At 44.1% G+C, this 15,178-nt stretch overlaps 1 protein-coding gene across 4 annotated transcripts in view; it reads left to right on the top strand.

The window, feature by feature from the left end:
- Positions 1 to 14,637, top strand: part of LOC142563654 (uncharacterized) — a 40,527-nt gene extending 25,890 nt beyond the window's left edge. For 2 of the 4 annotated variants that reach the window (XM_075674236.1, XM_075674237.1), the window contains exons 13-17: positions 7,474 to 7,554; positions 8,897 to 9,000; positions 9,640 to 9,804; positions 10,372 to 10,631; positions 14,228 to 14,637. In XM_075674236.1, the coding sequence (XP_075530351.1) occupies positions 7,474 to 7,554; positions 8,897 to 9,000; positions 9,640 to 9,804; positions 10,372 to 10,631; positions 14,228 to 14,315 (698 nt within the window). In that variant the 3' untranslated portion in view covers positions 14,316 to 14,637. Of the gene's footprint in view, positions 1 to 7,473; positions 7,555 to 8,896; positions 9,001 to 9,591; positions 9,805 to 10,371; positions 10,632 to 14,227 lie in introns of those variants that run through there. The other 2 variants (XR_012824369.1, XM_075674239.1) reach the window with 2 other exon arrangements.
- The last annotated feature ends 541 nt before the right edge of the window (positions 14,638 to 15,178 follow it).

Genomic DNA, 15,178 nt, shown 5'->3' with positions numbered 1-15,178 from the left:
CAGCATGCCACAGTGACCCAGATATGAGAAGATGCTTTGAAATCCACGATGTTACACTGATATACCAGCGCTGGGGTTTCAATCAATCAATCAATCAATCAAGAAGTCTTTATTGAGTAACACAAACAAAATGTATACACAGATATTTGGACCGATAGCCAATGAGGCTAGTAAGCGGTCCAATACAAAATAACATATAGGACAGCAATCACAAACACATTGAAGAAAAACTAACTTTGTAGCCTTGCTTCCATTCCCAAAAAATGTTTCTTGCATGTCAGTTTGAAATTCCTAGCTTGCTTTACTTCAATTGGCAACGAGTTCCAAATTTTCGCTCCTGTAAATTCTATTCGTCTTTCTCCGTACGCATTATGGCAAATAGGAAGGTTAAAATTGCCATTGCTGGCTTGTCTAGTGTTGCGGACGGGAATACTGAATGCACCAAGAGGTAAGGGGTAGTTGGTATTTATAATATTATTAACCATAAGAGCTATTTTGTAATCGCGTAAGGTTGTGAATGACATGATTTGCATTGCGTCAAAAATGTTATTGTTAGAACTATTCGAAGAAGGTAATCCCATGGTTTTCAAGGCACGTTTTTGTAGTCTTAGCAATGGTGTTAAATACGTTTTGTATGTGATTCCCCATGATTCACTGCAATAACTGAGATGACTGTGACATAATGAAAAATACAGTGATCTAAGAATAGCAGGTGGAAAGTGCCGCCGTGCCTTAGACAAGGTAAAACAACCGTACGCAACCTTTTTACACACACTGTGCACCTGTTCCTTCCAAGACAAGTGGCAGTCGAACATGACCCCTAAATATTTAAAAGAAGACACACTATCAATAACATTGTTGTCAACACATATAGAAAAATCACTTAATTCAATACACTTTTGTTTTGAACGAAAAATAACATATTTAGTTTTTTCAGTGTTTAAAGTTAGATGATTATTACGAAACCAGGTCGAGATACGTTGGAGTTCATTGTTAATAGGATTTTCTATTGATTCAAGTGAGTTGCCAGTAAAGATAAGTGCAGTGTCATACGCATACATCAAAATTTGAGAACACTGTATTGCATTGGGGAGGTCATTAATAAAGAGCGAAAATAAAAGCGGTCCCAGAACTGACCCCTGGGGTACACCACACGTAACAGTTTGGTATGCAGACTTGAACTGTTTGAGGACAACTTGCTGCTGTCGTGAAGAAAGATAACTTTTAAAGAATTCAAGGGCCCCGCTACGCACACCATATGCTTCCAGTTTCATTAAAAGAATGGAGTGTGAAACTGTGTCAAAAGCTTTTTTGATGTCTATAAATACGCTTACAGCAACATTATGGTTATGAAGAGCAGATAGGATAAGCTGTGATAGAGTAACTACAGCCGTGGACGTGGACCTGCTAGAAACAAATCCGTGTTGCTGAGGACAAATAATATGATTAACATCAAGAAAGGTTTTCAGTTGGAAAGCAATTAATTTTTCAAAAATGGTATTGACGACACTCAGTACAGATATTGGCCTGTAACTAGACGGGTTGTTAGGGTCACCAGTTTTAAATATCGGAACAACTTTTGCAACTTTTAAAGTATCGGGGTATAAGCTAGAGTGTATCGCATGATTGAATATTCTGCACAAAGGAACACAAAACAAATCAATGCTGTCCTTGATTACCTTAGCCATTATGCCGTCTGGCCCGGCCGCTTTATTCGTGGGCATGTTCGCCACAACACTTGCAACTTCATCGCTAGTAATGTTCGAGAAACTGAATTCATTATTAATACATCGAGGTATGTCGGATGTCACTGAAGCTAAGGGAGTAGGTTGCGCACTGTTCTGACCGTATGTTGTGAAGAACTGATTAAACTGGTCTGCAGTCTCTATTGACAAGTTGACAGGAACAATCTGTTTTCTTTTAGCTGTTCCCGTAACTTCTCCTACAATCTTCCATACTTGCTTTGTGTCATTTCCTTGACGATTAACCAAATTAGTATAATACAATTTCTTTGATTTTCTCATCAGCGCCACGGATTTGTTTCTGTAATACTTAAACTGTTTCAAGTAATAAGCATTTGTTCTGTTGTTTTTGAGCTTATTATAGTATGAATCCTTCTTTTTCAATACTGTGAGTATTTCCTCAGTAATCCAAGGACATATGGCATGTTTGTAGTTGCGCCGAGAAAACTTCAGTGTTGACTTAGTAATTGCATCGGAAACAGCAGATACGAAGTTAGCAAATTCTGTGTGAACGTCACTGTGACACAGATTTTCGAAATGAATAGATTCGAGCAAACGCCTGACATGCGCGTAGTCCACCCGTGAAAATACATTGGTATGGGTAGGGCAAATACAATCGATACCCGACCGTGGCAGAAACAGAAAAGTTGAACAGTGATCAGCAATGTTTTGGTTACAAACACCAGCGCAGGCATCCATATCACGGTTACATAAGATGTGATCAATAATTGTTGCAGACTGATGTGTAATTCTAGTGGGCACATTGATAACATTCTTGAGGTTGAACGATTCCAGTAAGAAAATATAATCTGGACAGTCATCCTTTAATAAGTCGATATTGAAATCACCAACTATTGCTAACTGATTATTAAAAGACTTCAGAGGAACCAGAATGGACTCCATATCAGATATGAACTGACTTGTGCACGTGTTTGGCGGACGATATACAGTCGAACACGGATATATCGAACTCGAAGGGGATCACGAATTAATTCGATATATTAAAAATTCGATATAAAAAAATACAGGCCCAGAGACTACCTGTGGCGGACGATGACCTACCGATCGGCGCATTCAAGAATGACAACTATTTCCGCACACACGACGCAACGTAATGCTTTATTTGCGTGAAAAAAAATCGCTTATGTTGGTCTGCTTCTTCGCCTTGCAAATGAAATTAAAGACGCCAGCCTCGATCTTATCGAGGCTGTTCAGGTGCGAAAGCCCGGTTCCTTCCATGTCGCCGCAACAACGGCGAATCAAGCTGAACGCGGCCGCCACTTCAGCGGCGGAGTACGAGCGTGTAGCCGCCCCCTCGTCCGGACGATCTTCGTCGCCACTCGAGCTGTCGGCCTGGGTCCCTGCGACTGCAGCTACAATGTCCTCGTCGGCGAGGCTCGCAACAGCCTGAACATTGCTGTCAACGTTCACAAAATCGTCAGCAGACAGTTCGGCTGGAACGGCAGCCGGGAAAAGGGACGACAACTCGCGAAACGCGTCGTCCATGCACTCGTTGTCGCTGTCGCAGTCTTCGCAGGTTTCGGGAAGTTTGGCCGTCACGAGGCCTGCCTTCCGGAAGCAGTTGGCCACGGTATCCTGCTTCACGTCTCTCCAGGCGCCCGTCATCATTTGAATGGCCCCCAGCAGGTCAACCTTAAGCTCGGTGCCCATGCGGAGGTTCACCAAAAGCCTATCAATGAGTCGCCTCCTGTAGCCGACTTTGAACGACTTAATGATGCCCTGGTCGAGCGGCTGCAACTTCGCTGTCGTGTTTGCCGGCAGAAACTTGAGCGCGATGTTTCTGAGCTCGCAGGTGGTGTGATGGGCCGAGCAATTATCGACGAGAAGGCAAGCGTGACGCCCCGACTTGCCCAGTTCGGCGTCCCACGCTTGCAGCCATTCTATAAACAGCTGACGCGTCATCCACGCTTTCTTATTGAAGGCGTAGCGAACGGGGAGCTGCTTACAGTTTTTGAAGCAGCGCGGTGCCCTTGCTTTGCCGATCACAAAGGGCTGGAGCTTTTGAGAGCCGTCCATGTTTGCAGCGAGCAGAACGCTCACGCGGACTTTGCTCATCTTGCCCCCGTGACACGTGCTGCCCCGGACGTCGAGCGTCTTGCTTGGCAGCATCTGCCAAAACAACCCGGTCTCGTCGGCTTTGAAGATTTCCGCGGGTGAAAACTTCGCGCAAATTTCCGGCCATTCGTTCGAAATCCACTGCTGGATATCCTGGCTGATGACGGCTCCGCTTTCCCCAGAAATGGTTTTGCCAACTATCTTATGGCGGTTCTTAAACCTCTGCAGCCACCCTGTATTGTCGGCGAAGTTGTCATCACCAAGTGCAGCGGCAAACCATTTAGCTTTAGCCATTAGCATTGGGCCATCCACCGGAATGTTTTTAGCCCGCACCTCTAAAAACCACGCATAGAGGGCCTTTTCAACTTTCTCGTGGGCAGGAGCGCGCACACGACAAGCTCCCGACGTTCGTTGCTCCGCCGCTTTCGACTTTATGTCCGCCTTGTTTTTTAACAAGGTGCTTAGAGTGCTCCGAGGAATCCCGAAGTCGTCTGCCACCGTCGCACTTTTCTCGCCCGCCTCAACACGCTGAATGGCTTTCAGCTTTGTCGCAAAGTCCAGGTTCTTGCGCTTCTTGACGCTGCTTGTGCTTGCTGTGGCCATTGCTTCCGCGTCAGCTCACCACGATCCAGTCACACGTGTCGTGAGACGCACGCAAAACAATAATGAACACGAAACACAAGAACGCGCACAAAACACAAGAATTCACGTGCGCAGCCTCCGCCAACAAACCGCTCGCGATGGTCACCTCCGAGGGCGACAGCGACGTACGAAAGGCACGAGCTGTGGTTGGCTGAGCAAAACTCGTGAAAAAGCAACAAGAAAAAAAAAAGGCAAAAGGAGGAGGCCGCCGGCGCCCTCTTTCCTCTTTTCCGAGCCGATCACTATGGTTAGGCGGGGGAAGGATGAGAGACATTGAGAGAGAGAAAAAAAAAAAAAAGCAGTTCCGCAAGTCGGAGAGCGTGCGCAGCGGGAGTACAGTCCGAGCCTCGCTCCCTCTCGCTCTCACATTTTCCGAGCATTTCGTGGGAGGCGCGGAGCTCGCGGGTGCAGCGAGTGCCGAGATCGCGCGGCGTTCTATATATCCAATGGCGGGTAACAATATCGTTCGATATAAACGTACGGATTGCTATACTTTAACACAGAATTTTCAAGGGGATAATTTACGAGTTCGATACAGGCAATAATTCGATATATGTGGGTTCGATATATCCGTGTTCGACTGTACCACGCCTATTACGACGTCTGTCTTAAGGCGAATAAAAAGTGCTTCTGTGGTATTAGAGCTCAGAGAGGAATCCGAGAGCTGTTGATAATCTATGCCGTTTTTTATAAAAAGAGCAACGCCACCCCCTCGTGCGGTGCTATCTCTTGGTAAAGATAGCGTTGTGTAACCCGGTATGTACGGTATTTCTCCTTTCTTAAGCCAGGTTTCAGTTACAGCGATAAGATCATACTGGAAAGAATGTTGCGATAAATGTACAGTGAGTTGGTCTAAACTTTTATTTATGCTGCGGACATTGCAATGAAAAATGGAAAGGTTTTCGCTCTCGTGCCACTTAGCACTGATTTCCTCGACGGAAAAGGCCATGTTTCTAGACTACCTGAGCAAGATCAGCGTCACAGGTTATATGTAGAACATGCGAGGTATCTGTCTTGCGCATCAGGATCTTGCCATCTGATACCCTAGCGTGTTTCCACTGTTTTTCCTTTTTGGCTTTCCGTGCTTTACCTAGCAAAATTTTGTTTGCCGGGCACAAATGTTCGTTGATGAACACGGGATTTTCGTGATCGTCAAAGCTCAGAAGTGTAGTGTTCAGCCGTTGCTTTTTCGCTGTTTTCAGAATGCTGTCTCTCACTTTTCTGGAAGCAAACTTAACAATGATGTTGGGTTCGTCCTTGTTTTTTGAGGGCACACGATGGATAGCTTCAACATCGGATTCATCGAACTTGGTGCTCAAGAGATGACAGATCGATGTCATCACTGAAATCAGATTTTCAGTGGGTGCTGGAGGGATGCCTTTGATTTCAAGGTTATTTCTTCTACTGTACTGCTGCAGTTCAGTCAATTCGTGCCTGAGAGTTTTCACTTCATTTGTGAGTCGGTTGTTTTCTTTTTTCATTTCCAGGTTTACGTTTTTCACGTCAGACAGGGTCTTTTTGAGCTCAGAGATCTCTGTTCTAAATTCTTCGAACTTTTCATTGATAAAGCCCATTGAAGTTTTGACAGATTCCATTTCAGATTCAATCACATGCTTTATATCTTGCTTTAGTTCACTTTGCTTAGAGTTAAACTGTGCACTCAAGTCAGTCATAGCCTTTACAAGTTCTTTTATAGTTGAAGGAGGCTTATCACCCATGCTGGACACAAACACGAACGGAGCAATCCAGTAGCCTAAGATCGATGTAATCAAAGATACAGGATACACACCTGCAATGAACGAAGAAGGCGGTTAGCCTCTGCCTGGTTGCGAAGGCTGCCTGGATTGCTCCGTGAATGATGTGGGGACCGTCGTGCAGCGGTTATATAGGGGACGCCGTTGATATCGGACAGTAGTGCGCAGGTGCGGCTTGCCAGTAGAGAACGGAGGGAGGGGGACGATCCGTGGACACGTGTAGGTTCCACCAGCAGTGACGGTAGCAGCTTCGGATTCCGCTCCTCAAACGCGCATTTCTGCAATGAACGAAGAAGGCGGTTAGCCTCTGCCTGGTTGCGAAGGCTGCCTGGATTGCTCCGTGAATGATGTGGGGACCGTCGTGCAGCGGTTATATAGGGGACGCCGTTGATATCGGACAGTAGTGCGCAGGTGCGGCTTGCCAGTAGAGAACGGAGGGAGGGGGACGATCCGTGGACACGTGTAGGTTCCACCAGCAGTGACGGTAGCAGCTTCGGATTCCGCTCCTCAAACGCGCATTTCTGCAATGAACGAAGAAGGCGGTTAGCCTCTGCCTGGTTGCGAAGGCTGCCTGGATTGCTCCGTGAATGGCACGGATTGCTCCGGCACAAAATTTAAGAGTCGAAGTTTGACCTCCATTTTTTTCTTCTAACAAACAGCCTGTCATCGCAAAATTAATGAGAACAGCTTTTGACTTGTACCTTGTCAATCTAAACTGATATTGTGTTTCTCTTTATGTCCCTCAAAATGTTTTTCCTCATTTGGCGCACTCGTTGTCCACAACTTTGTATCTGTGTGTGGTGCTTTTTCTTTTCTGAAGGTGGATCATTGCTTTAACACAAAGACAGCCATTGATTTTTGTAAGAACTCCAGGTCAATGTGTGATGTTAACTCTTCTTCATCACTATTGAATGTGTGCCTGTCTCTAGTCATCATCAATGCTCTTTGATATTGATAGTACCTATAGGGCTATGTAGTAAATGCTCAGTGATAGCACTTGGAACACTTCATGCTTTGGACCTTTTAATAGTATTCTTGCCACTGTTTTTTTTTTCTGTGTTTGGCATTGATTTACCTGTACCAGACAGTCAAACAATCCACTTAATGATAAAGTTCTAGTTTTAATCTATGAAGATTTTGCATCACAAGTAAAGGGTGCTCTGCTAAGTCTTGCATATCATGACTGTACAGGTCATGACATCTAGGCAGTTCACGATTTCCCTTACCGTTTATTTTGTCATTGTTTTTTTTTTTTTCAGCCGAAGAAGCATTGAAGTCTCAGCACCATGCTGACCTCGTATGGGATCCACGCATTGGAGATCACTTGGCTGACGATGAAGGTTCGTTGTAGAATTGAAATAGAATACATTGAGATAAGTTTACTGCACACTTGGTGACAATTCAATCTCCGTAGTAATTTATGCAACCCCACTGCAATTTTTGTCCTTCTTGAGTAGGCCGAAATACTGGTGTACAATGGATGGGACAAATTATTTTTCTTCTTTTACTTACTATAAGATAATCTGTAGTGTGAATGTGTGTGTTCAGATAAACCTGATTAGATTGGACCTTTTTGTTTAATTCACCATAATTGCAACATACTCCTGCTAATGCAAACTAGGCATAATTAGAGAGCACTCGAACACTCAGATTAGCAGGAGAACAGACACACATGAAATGCTTACTTAAACCAAATCTGCAAGTCCGTGCCGTGCATTGTGCCTTCTCTTTTGTCTGCATCACCAACTTTTTTGTCTCTTCTGATGAGGTGAACAATTTCCAAGGTCCCTATGTGTTCTGGACATGTACGGAACTTGTCGGGTCTTGAGTGCTCTTGATGACAGAGTAACCCGAAAACTCAGTAATGTAAACACAAAAGGGGCATTCATCACTCTTATTTCAGCAATGACAGCTACCCCAAAATACATACAAGGAATGGAACACTTTGAATTCGAAATGAAAAGGCTAGTCATAGTGCCAGAGTTTCTGGCATTCTTGATTCCACAAGTACTGACCTTCTTAGTTTTTTCTTTCCTGCACGTAATTGAGGCACTTTACCAGAGCATATGAGGTCTGTCCCAGTATTTCATGCATGCAGTGAGACGTAAAAAAAAATGGGAGAGTAGTGGTGCCTCTCTTTTTCACTCGGAAGGAGTCACTTGACCTCTAGTACGAGCTGTATAACTGTACCATGAGACAGAATTTAATGCGAGCACTTTTTCTGTAACCCATTTTTTAGTATGTCGAAATGGAGATTGGCAAACAGACGGAACAGAGGATCAATATAAAATTTATTGTGAAATTGGGCAAGAATGGTGCAGAAGTACTACAACATAGAAGTTGAACTTCTTCAATTCCATAGCCAAAGGGAAAGAAGCACTCGAAACGCTCGCACCGTCTCTTGTCGTAGCTGCACAACTTTGACAGCGACTTCTACTATCACCTGTGCGTAGCACGAGGAAGCTGAACATTGGAAGATGCAAAAGCCGTGCAGAGAAGACTAACACTGGGAGACGCGAAAGACTTCATCCCCACAAAATCACTCGATTCCTTTTTTTTTTTGAAGTTGAGAGCACATTTTATACAGGCTGAGGCCAGGTGTGTCTGAGTGTTGAAAAACAGCATGTTAAGTAACTGTGCAACAATTATATCGCTGACCTCACTGCAACTTTTGGGCTGTAGTGGAGAACTACCTGGAGTTGGCGTGCTGTGCGGCCATCCCTGGTGGGGGCCGGAACCGAGAGTATGCCTTCCACATTTTGGCACTCTGCCAGGGAAATCTGCAGGCAAGTGCCATTTTCTGATATCGGTGCATAGTTGGGTCAGTCTAGTACTGCCACTAAAGTTCCCAGACCCAACTGACCCAACTCCACGAGTAATCTTGACACCTGTTTGCCTAGAGAGCCCGTAGGCTTCATTCACAGCCTTGGCAGCTAGTAGTCTTTCAACGGCTGTTAGTTACAGAAATTCAGATATGCTACGCTCTTCTAAAAAACTTGCTTAGGTGTGCTCTGTCATTCGCTACAAGGCTTGTCATAGTGTGTGTTGTTGCTTTGCAATGTATTTACTCCAGTTGTAATGCTTTGCTTAGGGGCTTTATGTGAGGAAAATGTTGCAAATTGTGTTCACATTATGAAGAGCTGGAAAAAAAGAAGACAGCTACTATTTATAGAATGCAGAGACAAAAAGCCTATTGAGATATAGGTTCATGTCATAAAGTGTCCCTGTTAATTCAGTCTACCTGCTTGGATAATGTTTTTTTTTTTCCTTTTCTTTTTTCACATCTTGTGGTGTCGTGCCTGAGCTGAACTGTTACAAGCAAATAAACATAATTGGCCCATTTTCTTGCTGACAACTGCCGTTCACTGTAAAAACAGCCGACAGTCTGAGGGTGCCTTTCAAGGTACTTGCATCGTGGTGCACAGGAGGCAACATTGCGGTTGATGGAACGGGAACCACGGCTGCCTGGTGGACACCCATTGCTGACATACCGCTACCCTGAGTGCCACCGCTGGAGCCGCGAGGAGATGGAGCGCTTCCAGGACGGGCTGGCCACTTTCGACAAGGACTTCCTGCATGTGGCCACCAAGGTCTGTCCGTTGGAACATCTGTTTTGCAACCGTTTGGTATCCACTTGGCATCCACCTGCAGCACGCTTTTTCCTGCAGTTTGCAGCCACTGTCTTCACTGCTGCATGGAAAAGAAACGTGCTGCATTTCTTGCTGATGCGATACTGGTCCGTCTTCCTTTTATGGCCGTACTGCCTCAGTCTATGAACACCTACACAACTGTAAATCTATGGGTCCGGTGACTATGAAATGTCCAGTGCCAGTCACTATTCTTTAGTGCCTAGTAAAAATAAAGCATGATCGAATTTGTCCATCAACCTCGCGAGCATGACATGGTATATTGTGATGTGCAACTAGTAATTGTATCTCGTGAAACCTTTTAGTTTTAAAAAATTTAACTTGGAGCAGCCTTTCGAGTTTGCTTTATGAATGCTTTACGACTTTCATTCATACCCATTCTTCTGTGTTTTACTTAAACTTAAGATGACCATTTTGGCATTGCTTCTATGCCAGCTATGCCGAGTATTGGAGTGAATTTATGCTTTCATGATCCTTCTCATTCAGCGACCGTTGTGCGTCATGTTGCAGGTTGGAACCAAGAATGTACAGCAGTGTGTAGAGTTTTACTATGTGTGGAAGAAAGTGGCACCTGAGGAGTACCGGCGGCTCCGGTGTTTGCGGCGACGACGTGAGCTTGACCAGGCGGCACCGGAAGACGACGACATGGAGGAAATGGCTGGTAGCCCCTCAGCCATGCCTGCAGCCATGGCCAAGCCGACTGTGCCCTCGTCGGAACCTGTGCAACCCTGTGAGCCGCCGCAGGAGTTTCCGTGCAGACTCTGTGGAAGGTGAGTCATGCGACTCGGACTAAGGTATGTCAGAGTATTGAAGTGATTGGGCGAAAACTCACTCCCTAGTTTGTTCTCATTTCTTGGGCTGCCTTGATGTGCTTGAGGAACTCTACAAGTACTGACCCTCTTTTTCTTTCCTACATGTAACCCTGCTGCTTGACCACAACATACAAGGTGTGTCTCAGCAGTTTATGCAGCGAGTCGATAAGAAAGTGGAAGAGGGTGTGGCGGCATCACTCTTTTAACTCGGAAGGACCCAGTTGACCTCTAGCACAAGCTGGATTGCTCTATGACAAGGCAGAGCTTTATCCATGCACTTCTTGTGCAATGCATTGTTTATTTTTTGCCGAAATGGAGATCGACAAGCAGATAGAACAAAAGATCAATGTCAAATTTCTCGCGAAATTGGACATTGGTGCAGAAAATTCATCAAATGTTTCAGAAAGCCTGTGGAAAGAATGCCTTAAAGAAAAGAATGTTTTCAAGTGAATCCAGGGTTTTAGGGAAGACGTGAATCTAGGCATGATGCAAGATCAGGATGCCCCTCCATCTTGTCCAAAGATGAAAACGTAGACGTGCATTCCCTTATGCTCAGTGACTGCCAAATGACTATTACAATGATGGTAGAAGCACTTGGTTTAGGAAAGTTGCCCACTTACCAGGTTCTTACTGAAAATTTGGAAATGAGAAAGGTTTGTGCCAAGGTTTGTGCCAACCTGGAACTGCCCACTCTCGAGCAAGAGTTGTGACAGAAGGGATGTTGCATTAATTGGAAAACTTCAGATGACCATGATTAATCCCTGCAAAGGGTCATCACCAGCGATGGTAAATTGCAAATACAACATTGAGCTGAAGTTGCAGAGCAAGAAGTGGAAAAAGAAGGGCGAGCCAAGGCCAAGTAAAGCATGGAAGAAAGAAAAGCAAAAATCGGTCATTTTCATTTGACTGCCGTGGAATTGTGCACAAGTTTATACCTGAATGATCAGGTATAACCTGATGAGGTGATCATATCACTCAGCTTATAGAACTTGTGCATGACCTTTCTAGCACAATTAATGCCCGCGGCCAAACTGGTATAATATTCTTAGACTTTGCAAAGGCCTTTGACAAGGTGTCCCACTAAAAGCTTTTACTTAAAATCAGTGTTACTTTCAAAAATTCTTCCCTTACACGGTGGTTCACTTCCTACCTTGAACATAGAGAGCAATATGTTCAGTTGGGACATCAGCAATCTAGTTTATCTCCCATGGTATCTGGGGTACCCCAGGGTAGTGTCTTAGGGCCCCTTTTATTCCTAGTTTTTATAAATGATCTGCCAAATGACATCACTACCCAAATAAGAATGTTTGCTGACGACTGCATATTGTACAAGAGAATAGAGCCACCAGGTGATCAGGCCGACCTTAATCGTAACTTACAGAAAATTAAGAACTGGTGTGATCGGTGGCAAATGCAGCTTAACCCAACTAAATCGGTTTTTATGTCAATCTCTAGAAAAAAGAATATTTTAAATTTCTCATACAGTATCAACGGTCGTGAGCTTGCTCGAGTTAAACAACATAAATACCTAGGTCTTATATTTACAACCGACTTGCGTTGGAATCTTCATGTAAATGAACTTTGTTTAAAAGCTAACAAAGTATTGTGGGGGCTGAGACGTAACCTGCACTGTGCCTCCCCTGAAATTAAAATTTTAGCTTACAAAACCTTGCTAAGATCGATAATTGAGTACGCAAAAATGGTGTGGGATCCCTACACCCAAAGTAGCTGTCTAAAACTAGAGAAGGTCCAGCGCCTTACTTCTAGGTTTATATTTAATAAATACCGCCGTTTTCACTCTCCGACTGAATTATGTAAACTTGCAAAGCTTCCACCTCTTCAAAAACGTACGGAGTATGAAAGGCTTCAATTCCTGTTCTTAGTAATTCATAACCATGTCAAAATAAGATACGACAAGTGCTTCCAAATCAAGACACAGGAAACATCACGGCACAGACACAGTACGTATATACCTCTTTCCACAGTGCACAATGACTGCTTCAGGTATAGTTTTTTTCCCAGGGCAATTCAGCAGTGGAACTCTTTGCCTGACTCAATTGTCCAAATAAAATCAGTTAATGCATTCTTGGAAGCAATACATTGCCTTATATACCCTGATGCACCCTGATGTTCTGTAGTAGTATTGTGATATAATAAGTCAAAATGTGCTCAGTAATTATATTGTTAATGTGTTTCTAATCAGCAGTGCTACTTCATTTTATTTTTTCTTCTTTTTAGTGCATTGTTCAATTGCACTAATGCACTTCTCTGTTTATGTATGTTACATCCACTCATGTAATAGCCCGTCATGGACTGACAGTATCAATAAATAAATAAAATAAATAAATAAGAATGCCAAACTTTCAATGCAGCCTTCCACATCGAGGTCCTGAAGCGTCCCAAAGATGGCGTGTGAGACCAAATTTTTAGAAAGAGGGGCGCTGGATTCTGCACCACAATAATGTCCCCGCACAATCTAAGCTGATAGCACCAGAGTTTTTGGCACGCAATTATATCACTGAGCTGGAACGCCGTTCCTACTCACCAGATTTAGCCCCGTGCACCATTTTTTTTTTTTGCCCAAATACAAACTGGTACTCTGTGGGGAACATTTTGTGGATGTGATGCCAATTCAAAAAGAGATGACATTGCTGCTAAAGCACTTAGCAGAGGAGGACTTCTAAAGGTGCTTCCAGCCATGGAAGAGGTGACACCAGTGTAGTGTGTCCAATGGAGGAGTATCGTGAAGATGACCACATTGATGTATCAAAAATTGTATAAAATTAAATTTTTTAAAATCTACTGCACAATTCTTTGGGACACATGTATGTAAAAAATGTTTCAGAGTAGAAGGTGCAGCAGTATATTTCACTTAACAGTTGCCTGTCTAAACTTGCCATGAATGTTTGTATGCAGAAATAGTTGTGCCAGTTATGAACTCCATCTAGAGGTCTTTTCCCCGCTTTATCCCCACATGCATGCATTAATTATTCACTTTAAGACACACTCCGATTGTAATTCAAGCCAGACAGTAGTGAAGTCATGTCTGCCTAGCAGAAATTTAAGACTAGTGCTATTTTTGGGATATCCACCTCCAAAATCTGCAGAAAAACATATTGGTGTTACAGTTCAGATTGTTCCAAACTGCTTGGTGCACACTTCTGGCAAGTTATGAGCTGCAACTCCCATGTGTTTTGTTATACATCTTAAGGTCAGGTATCTACAAAATGGTGATGCTTTTAGCACTGCTAAGCAGACATAACTTCACCGCCACTTGGCTTCAAATTTTCAATTGGAGCATGTGCCCTAAAGTGAATTATTAGAAAGTTAATTAGGGAATTTTTTTATTCAGCTCCCTGGGCATTGCTATTTCTTGTATTAATGTCCGCCGTTTCCATAATTACACCTGTAAACCTGGAACAGGCTTGTGATTGGCAATATCCTTACAAAAGTGGGTAACATGCATGCTCGGAAGAACAAGAGGTATATAAGGTATTCATGCTTCCGCATGTAAATGTAGATGTGCCACAGTTTGGTGTGTGCAATGTGCGCAGGGTGTTTGCCAAAGTAAAAAGCCGCAACGCCCACATGAAGAGCCACGGAGCCCCTCGGTCGGTGGCCAGCAGTCGCTTCGAGTTCTGAGCACCGGCGGCAGCACTGCTGGTGCCCCCGCTGCTGCTGCTGCTGCTGCTGCCACATTTGCTGCAATTGCTCAACGTCCTGGCCATTGATTCTGGCCAGTGGTTCTGGCCCACCGCCCTGGCCCACCGTTCCCCCCCCCCCTCGCTCCGAGTCCCGTGTCGTCTTCTCTGTACATGGCTTGTAAATACTAGGTTCTTCGTCATTCTTTTTAATTGGGGGAGTCGTAACGATCCCGTTGCCAAGGCCGTCCGGCGGGTCTCGTTATTTTTGTACTCGCGACGCGCATTCTCCACAGATTAAAGAAGAGAAGATATGCTGTTGACCACTGTTGGCTTCAATTGAATGACTCCTATTTGTTTCTTTCCTCTGAAGTGTTGCCTCAGTGCAGTCACAGAAGGAAGCTACTATGCGAGTTTATTTACAGTAATGCAGCATGAAACAAGACCTTTCCTCCTTGCAAGTCTACAGGAACACGTTAAACTTGTGTAACCAGCAATTGCATGGAGCCAATGCACTGCATAGCACACAAACCTTCTAACAAAGCTTGCCTTTACATTGCACCTAATGTAGTTATACGTAGCCATATGTTTACTTTGATATGTTTGCTGTGCTTTGTTTCACTTCTAGGTGGCACATCTACATCACCATGCAGGTAGTAGCCGTACAGTCCTTGTCAAAAGTGTAGGAGCCATCTCTCAAATGACTAGGTCTGTTGCTAGGCACCGTGCCAGGGCTTCCCACAACTTTCCTACTCTATTCTGAGTAGCTCTATTCTGATATCATAGTTTGGAAATTGCAACATGTGGACACCAATGCTGAAAGTGTAAATAGTTGCTTTTAGTGTGAGATGCCATTTGGAAAAG

The sequence above is a fragment of the Dermacentor variabilis genome, chromosome 11 (assembly GCF_050947875.1).
Source record: "Dermacentor variabilis isolate Ectoservices chromosome 11, ASM5094787v1, whole genome shotgun sequence".
Classification (NCBI taxonomy): Eukaryota; Metazoa; Arthropoda; class Arachnida; order Ixodida; family Ixodidae; genus Dermacentor; species Dermacentor variabilis.
The sequence above is the reverse complement of the archived record's forward strand: the minus strand, read 5'-3'. Positions and strand labels throughout refer to the sequence as shown.